This window comes from Octopus bimaculoides, chromosome 2, assembly GCF_001194135.2.
Source record: "Octopus bimaculoides isolate UCB-OBI-ISO-001 chromosome 2, ASM119413v2, whole genome shotgun sequence".
Lineage (NCBI taxonomy): Eukaryota > Metazoa > Mollusca > Cephalopoda > Octopoda > Octopodidae > Octopus > Octopus bimaculoides.
The window spans coordinates 121,833,842-121,842,594 of NC_068982.1; the positions used below are offsets into that span (position 1 = coordinate 121,833,842).

Sequence of the window (8,753 nt, forward strand, 5' to 3'; positions counted from 1 at the left end):
ATTTTTATTAAACTTAGACAATAAATCTCCTCCAGTTACCTCCATTTACCCATTTGGTCCATCCCTACAACTTTTCCTTATTGCTTGATGGTTCTCTTAATATTATTCTTATTCTTATCAACTCTCTTTGTAGTTTTTTTATCCATTGGATTTATAATTACACTTAAATATATTTTAGTTGATTATAACTTTGTAATTTTTGTTTCCCACTTTTGTAACCAGATATGTTAACGCAGCGTCTCTGCATTGTACACACTGGAACATAACTTTAATATCAATTTTTCATTGACATCAATATCTCTTTTAATTTGTCCATCATACTGCTCCCACTACCTATCCACATAGGTTTTTTCTATTATTATATATATTTTGTTTTAATTGTTTATTCATTCATTTATTAATTTACTTATTTCTTAATAGTAATAAATATTTTATTGTAACATATCCATCTCCTTAATATTAATAATAATAACAATAATAGTAATAATAATAAATTTATTTTTTATATTTATAATAATAATAATAATAACAGTAATAAGAATAATTACATTATAATATTATCTAAAATAACAATTATATCTAACTCCAGCGCCAGTTGATTACACTCTCTCTCCTTCTCTAGTTAGTACAGCGAGTTTAACCCTTCAGTGAACTGAAGTATTTGGTAGATAAGATTAAGTTACTTGGGCATGTCTCTGGGCTTCATCAGATAGTTTAGAAAGTTCATAAGCTTAAGTTATAAATATAAATACATACATATATACACACTTTTACATATACATACATATACATAAATATACATAAACACATATGTATATATTTTTATATGTATATGCATACAAAGGAATCAATTATTATTATTATTAGGTGCATTATATTATTCTTATTAGATAAAGTATAAACAGAGGAAGAGAAAATTATCAAAAGAGAAATAATAGTGGAATTTAAAAAATCAGTATATCTTAAGATTATTGTAGTTACGTAGGAATGTTTATACTTTATCTAATAAGAATAATATAATGCACCTAATAATAATAATAATTAATTCTTTGTATGCATATACATATATATATATAAAAATATATACATATGTGTTTATGTATATTTTTATATATGTATGTATGTATTTATATATATATGTATACACACACACATATAACAGGCCTCTTTTTGTTTCTATCGATCAAATCAAATCCACTGATAAGGCTCTGGTTAGCTCAGGGCTGTAGTGGAAGACACTTGCCCAAGGTGTCACGCAGTGGGACTGAACTCCAGACGACATGATTGGGAAGTGAGCTTTTCAGCAACACAGCCATGCTTGCACCTTAAAGTACAATGCCTGTTGCACTTTAAGAAAGTTTTCCCGCACTTTCAGTTTCTTTCCTAACACACACACACACACACATATACACACTGACAAAAATATTTACTATAAACGTATGGCATTACCCTGTAGCTCATTTTAATTTTTTATTAAACACTAGCTAACTCAAAAGTATATGTGTGCTTGCACATGCATGCATACATACACACATGCATGTACACATATACACTCATACTTGGTGACGATGGTATTGATGTCGTAGTTGTTGTTGATGATGACGATGTCAGCAGCAGCATATACACATGAATGCCCAAATACATTCTTCATCACAGACTGTATCATATTTTAGCTAACCCAGTGTATCAGATTTTAACAAATACACATATTTAAGCACCCTGTCTCTAAATGCAGTCTTACATATATATATCATATACAGTATCTCCATATACTCTATAGAATAGTATAGCAATGAAATAAAACACTGCTAAGACATCAGTAATGTGTTAATTGAACTTAGCTCCCAAAAGTGCTTTTTGTGTTGAAATTGGCTTTTCCAATATACTTAATATAGTTAAGCCCAATGTACTTATGCAAAATACTTTGCATACACACATACACAAATACACACATGCACATACACACAGACATGCAAAGCCAGAACTATACAAACACAGTTTCAGAGGTTGTGTGAAGTAGCGAACATGTTACACAAACCTTAATACAGTGGTGCCTTGATTTACGAGTCTAATTCCTTCTGTCACAGAGCTCATAACTCAAATTACTCATATGCCAAATCAATTTTCCCCATTGAAATGAATTATGCCATTAATCCATTCTGGGCCCCCCACAAACACCCAGTTGCAACCTTCTCTGGGAGTTTCTTTTGAATAAAGTCTGAAAGTTTCTCCCACCTTCCTAACATTTCCTTTATTGCACTTGTAGAGATAACCTTCTCCACCTCCTGTGCATCACCTATTTCCTGCAAAACCTCTGTGTGCTGCTGTGTCTGTAGCTGCTTTAGCTCCTTCGTTGTCAGTTCCTCAGAGTGCTCCTCGATAAGCTCATTGATGTCACCTTCATCCATGTCTAGGCCCATGGACTCGCTGAGGGATACAATCTCCTCCACCACTGCCACTTCAGGTTCGAGTCTTTCAAAGTCTGTTTCAGACACAACCTCAGGCCACAGCTTCTTCCACGCAGAGGTCAAGGTCCTCTTTGTACCACCCTGCCAGGCCATATCAATAATTCTGAGGCATATCACGATGTTACAGGCGAGGTTTGTATTTTTTATCACCTCAAAGCAGTGATGGAACAGGTGAAGAGCTTCTTGAAATTAGAAATCACCTGCTGGCCCATGGACTGCAGGATAGAGGTGGTGTTGGGTGGAAGGTAGAGAACCTTTACAAACTTGAACTTTTTAAGGATGTCATCTTCAAGGTTAGGTGGGTGAGCAGGTGCATTGTCCAGGATGAGAAGGGCTTGCAGGGGTAGGTTATTTTCCTGAAGATATTTCTTAACGTCAGGACCAATGACCAAATTCACCCACTCCACAAAGAACTGCCTGCTGATCCATGCCCTCAGGTTTGCCCTCCACATCTGCAGTTTTTCTTTCAGAATCTTATGTGACTCAGAGGCTCTGGGGTTTTCTGAATGATAAACAAGCAGTGGCTTAATCTTGCAGTCGCCACTTGCATTGGCACACAGTGCAAGAGTTAGCCTGTCTTTCATGGGTTTGTGGCCTGGCATCCTCATCTCCTCTACTGTTATATAAGTCCTCCTTGGCATCTTCTTCCAAAAAAGTCCTGTCTTGTCACAGTTGAAGACTTGTTTGGGGATATATCCTTCAGCTGCTATAATTCTGGCAAAAGTTTTGAAGTAATCCTCAACTGACTTCATATCTGCGCTTGCTGCCTCACCATGCCTGACAAGGGAGTGAATGCCAGTCCTCTTTTTAAAATTCTCGAACCAGCCCCAACTGGCTTTTAACAGCATGCCCAATGCCTCATCCATACAAGTACCTGGGGTCCGCTGCAGCAAATCAGTGTAAATAGCTTGTGCCTTCTTGCAGATTATAGCCTCCATCATGGTATCTCTTGCGAGTTGATTCTCCATCAAGCACACCATCAGCAGCTTCTCCATATTTTAATGAACAGATGTCTGCTATTTAGAAATTATTTTAATGCCCTTGGCTGGTGTTATAGCCTTTATTGACTTCTGCGTCAGTATGTTGCAGATCGTAGAAGTGCTATGCTCGCACTGCTTCACTAAGTAAACTACATGCACACCTTGGTCATGTTTTTTGATAATTTCTTTCTTTAATTCAATGCACATCATTCGCTTCTCCGCACTGTCCTTTGCACTCTTTCTTCGGACCCATGGTTGAAAAAATGAAGTTTTGCAAAATAACTACTAACACAACACTGGTGCTTCTGTAGCCTGCAATGACTAAGTAAACATTTTATCACCCGTCTAGCTAACGAGCCACTAACGATCTTCACACTTGCTAACATGCATGTCTGTCTAGTTATCAATCTACTAATGACCTTTGCACTTGCTAACATTGCATGTCTGTCTAGCTGTCGAGGGAGATATGGGAGACTGAACAGATGTTATAGCATTCACTGTGGCATTCGCTCTGCCAACTAGCAACGGGGTATCTGAAGCTATCTCGTAACCAGTATTTCAGCTCGCAAATCAAAACAAAAAAAATTGGCTGAGAGATGACTTGTATCTCAAAAAACTTATTAGTTGGGACATTTGTAAGTCAAGGTACCACTGTATATAAATAGAATTTCTTACAGTGGCACTAGTTAAGTTTTAAAAATGGAAGTTTGTAAACAGACATATAACTGTATATTTAAAAAAAAAAATTTATCAAACACAAACTCACACACATTTGAGTATAAAATATAATGTCGAACTCATTCGAATTTGAACTCAGAAACAACATGCTCTAAGGCGTTTGTCTTTCTAATTCTCAACAATTTCCATTATCATCATCATCATCATCGTTTATTGTCCATGTTTCATAATAGTGTAGGTTGGATAGTTTGACAAGGACCCAGTGGGTCCAAGGACTGCATCGTGCTCCAGTGTCTGCTTTGGCATGCTTTCTACAGCCTGATACCCTTCCTAATGCCAACCACTCTACAGTGTATATACTGAGTGCTTTTCTCATGACACTAGTGAGATCATCATGCAGCTTGCAAACCTATGAGACTCAAGGGGAAGGGTTTTATGATAGCAGTTGAGTGTTAAGGTATGAAAGAAATGGGTGAGGCAGAGCAGGTTTTAGTTATAGGAGAGCTACATGGATACTCACATTTAGGAGAGAGTTAAAAATGAATCAGTAGTATCTTAGTGGTGATGATAGCATCAATTGGTACAAGGTGAATAGAAGTGAATGGGTATAGAGAAACTACGAGTGAATAGAGGTTTGCAAAAGTGTGGGGGAATGGGGGGTGTAGGAAATGTCTTTAATCGGGTAGGGATATGGGGTGGATGCAGGCTGGGGATTGCTAATGGTACCTGAATTGGGAATAATAAGTTCTTTCATTGCTCAAGGCAAGAGATATTGGGACAGGTTACAAAGGAATTGTTACATAAAAGTCAGATGAATGAAAATAATAGTAAGCAATGTAAACAAAATTATTCACTTGCAACTAAACTCAGAGGAAAACATGCAAATTTCCAACACTCTGTTCTACTCAATTAAAAAAAATCTGCTATAATTTACCATTAGAACTATAGTTAATTCAGCCCTGATTTCTGTGGAACCCTTTCCCTCAGTACCTTCACTACATGCTTAATATTGTTTAACCCTTTTCATACCAACCCACCTGAGTATGAATATCATAATTCCATGCCTATACATATCATAAACAATGGTAGTTTTCAGATTATTTTGTCAAATGTAATGCTTATTTATTCAGGTTGTTTTGAATTAATCATGCATCATCTCATAATTTCAAGATTTTGATGATGTGATTGCATATTTTTAAAATGACATAGTAAGATAGTTGTGAAAGGCCAGATATGGCTAGTTTGAACATGAAACAAGTAGAATATTTGGGCTGGATATGGCCAGTTTAAATGCTAAAGGGTTTAAATAATTCTGTTCTTGAAGCATCATAATATAATCTGGTCGTAATTTGTTTCCAAATCTAACAAGACACACTCAGAAACAAGCATTAAGTCAGACTGGAGTTGTATTATGCTTAGAAACAGCTTAACAATCACCATATGTCACTGTCATATGTAGGTTGTTGTCCCATTTCCCATCTGATGTGAAGACCCACTTTTCATCTGATGTCAAAACTCACTTATCATCTGATGTCATAAACCCACCTCTTATCAAATGTCAAGGCTTGCACATTGCATTCAGCTATCAACATAAACAAATTTGCTGAAGTTGCAATCAGAATCACGTCAGCCAAACTAACAAAAGTTGGATACACAAGCACCTCATTTTTCACACTTCATAATTTATAATTCCTTGAACCAGCGATTGATTCATTAAATCTCTCAATCATGTATAATGTTTGCTGTTCATGAATGCAGGTAATAAATAATAAAAAAAATTGTACAGGTGCATGCATGTGTGTGTGTGTGTGTGTGTGTGTGTTCATGAAATTATGAGATTGTATTTAAATGTATATCAAGTAATTGCTGATCATCTATTTTCTGTTTGCAGTTTACTTCATTTTCTGGTGGACAGAACAACCGAAGATATACTAAGAACTCTCACTGTGATTGAACACTTAACAGCAAATATCTCATTGAATACAACACACTAAAACTTCCTAACACAAAATACTAAAAACTAAACAGCACATACTAAATAACAAGCACTAAATATAACAGACACTAAACAATATACCCCACACACTAATTTTTCATTATCATCATGTACTTTTGGTAGGCAAGCTTTTAACATTTCACTCTAGCAATAGGTGTTTCTTACCTGACAGTATATCTGGTAACCTGCTGCCTGTCAAAGCTCTGTATACGAGATACATTCTGAAAAATTTGTCCTGGAACACCTAAATTCTACATTCCATATTGGTAGTAAGTGCCCTGCTTTCACACTCACACAGAAATATTTTATGTCGCCAACGACTTGTACAGTTCAGGTTTTGTTGAAAAACTGATGGAGATCAAACCAAATCTTGCTTTTATCTCCTTTATTAAGTTGTGGTTTGCTCAAAGTGGATCCAGGGTATTTAAAATTATCTGCTTTTTCAAGCTGATGTCCTTCAGCATGATATTGGTTTTCCATTCCATATGCACCTGACTGTCTGCCCTGTGTAGTGGTAAGTTCCTGGATTTCTGCTTAACTGCCTTGCATTAAGCTGATATCATCAGCAAAACATGGGTTGTGAAGGAACCATCCTCCAATGAAAGTGGAGTTGACAAAATCATGTGGTGTCTCCTGCATGATGTTTTCCAAGGAAGATGTTGAAAAGCATTAGAAAGAGGAGATAGCATCAATGCACTCCAAGTATTGTCCTGAAGAAGTTTGTGGTTTTGTCATTCTAGTAAACTGTATGGATTAATTTTCATACAGCGCTTGAATCACTTGACTGAGGTTGATATTGGAGTAGACGTCCCTAATCACTTGTCACAAATATGAAGGCCAAACATGATCAAAGATTTTGAGGTTAATGAAATGCCATACACTAAACACCAAATATTAAGCACCAAACCCTAAGCATATTACCTTAAACACCACACTAAACAATCTTCCCTAAGTACTACATACTAAACATTGAACACTAGATACAACACACTCCGCACCAAAATCCTCACTAAACACCTAGAATAGAATTCAAACACAAACACCAAGCACCACACAATAAACACTACAGAATAAACACCACTCATTAAACATCACATAATACATGCCATACACTAAATTTGATTTACTACATATGAAACACTGAACACTAAGCATCACACACTAAACACTTCATTGGAAGCAGTAAACTCAAAACATCACAACACTAAACACCTAAAACCATTCTAAACATTGGGCCTACACGAAAATGTTTTCCTTTCAGTACTTTCTATGATGACACTACATTTTGTGTTAAGGCAGTTCTAATGATTGTCTTCCTTCAGAACTCTGCTGATATTCATAATTTCAGAAATAGAGAGAAACAGGAAGAGGAGGAAACAGAGTTAGAAACAATTCTTTGTAAAATAATTTTCTTTCACATTTTTAAGTTTGGAAAGAAGAGCTATGCCTATAAATTTTGCAGGCACTTCCAAGCTAGTGACCAATGTGTATATAAATATTGCCATAATAGCATGAGTGGATGGATGGTTTGTACAGTCATAAAGTGTTTGAATTGAATCTTTTGTCAGCTCAATAAACTAACGAAACAGAGTAATGTAATTTTTTTCAAAGATACAATGGGTATACGAAAGTATAATTTTCATTTTGAAATCAGAATGTTAACCTCACTGCCTGTGTGTGATAACTGGCATTACAAACACCATAGAACTGAACTTTACCCAGGTGAGTGGACCTGTCACTTGGTAAATAATAAATAATATTGCCTAGCAGTTTAACTCAACACACTCAGCATAACACATGCGTTTTGAAATTCTCTCTCTTTCTCTCTCACACTCACAAAAGTATACATAGCTATATATAATAATAACAATAATCCTTGGATGGAATTGATAAACATTTAATTCATAAATATTTCCACAAGTCAAATGTTCCTTAAGATCACAGTTCATATTCCTGAGATGATTACAGTGTAGTCCGTAGTATCCGTGGGCATTAGGTTGATCATCTTCATGGTTTCATTTCTTCAGGCGATATAACATTAATGGATGTACAACAGAGAGATTCTTACCCCTTTTGACCAGTATGAAGGTTGAATGAGTTATGATGTAACATTAATAGATGTACAACAGAGAGATTCTTACCCCTTTTGACCAGTATGAAGGTTGAATGAGTTATGATGTAACATTAATGGATGTACAACAGAAGGATGCTTATCTATCCTTCATACTGGTCAAAAGGGATAAGTATCTCTTTGTTGTACATCCATTAATTTTATATCGCCTAAAGAAATGAATCCATGAAGATGATCAACCTGATGCCAACAGATACTACGGACTACACTGTTATCATCCCAGGAATACAGACTATGATCTGAAGAGACATGTGATTTGTGAAAATGCACATAGCGATGCATTAAATGTTTATAAACTCCATCCAAGGTTTATTCTCATTATTATTATATTTGTCCTACATTATGTCAGTACAGCTCGAAGCAACCCCCAAATCTGGCTCACCAGTCAGCGTCATTAGACTGTGGCCAGCATAATGGAATAGGAGCTTTATTTGCATATGCAAAACGTTTCCTGTAAACAAATTTAAAAGATATATGTATATATATATATATATATATAT

General features: G+C 35.7%; 1 protein-coding gene across 9 annotated transcripts in view; it reads left to right on the plus strand.

The window, feature by feature from the left end:
• LOC106871814 (rab-like protein 3) overlaps positions 1-7,716 on the plus strand; it is a 41,544-nt gene extending 33,828 nt beyond the window's left edge. For all 9 annotated transcript variants that reach the window (XR_008263418.1, XM_014918537.2, XM_014918547.2 and 6 more), the window contains one exon: positions 6,018-7,716. Coding sequence is in view for 4 of the 9 variants with exons in the window: in XM_014918528.2 (XP_014774014.1) it covers positions 6,018-6,080 (63 nt within the window). In the remaining 5 variants the exon portion in view is untranslated. The remainder of the gene's footprint in view (positions 1-6,017) is intronic.
• Positions 7,717-8,753: the final 1,037 nt, after the last annotated feature.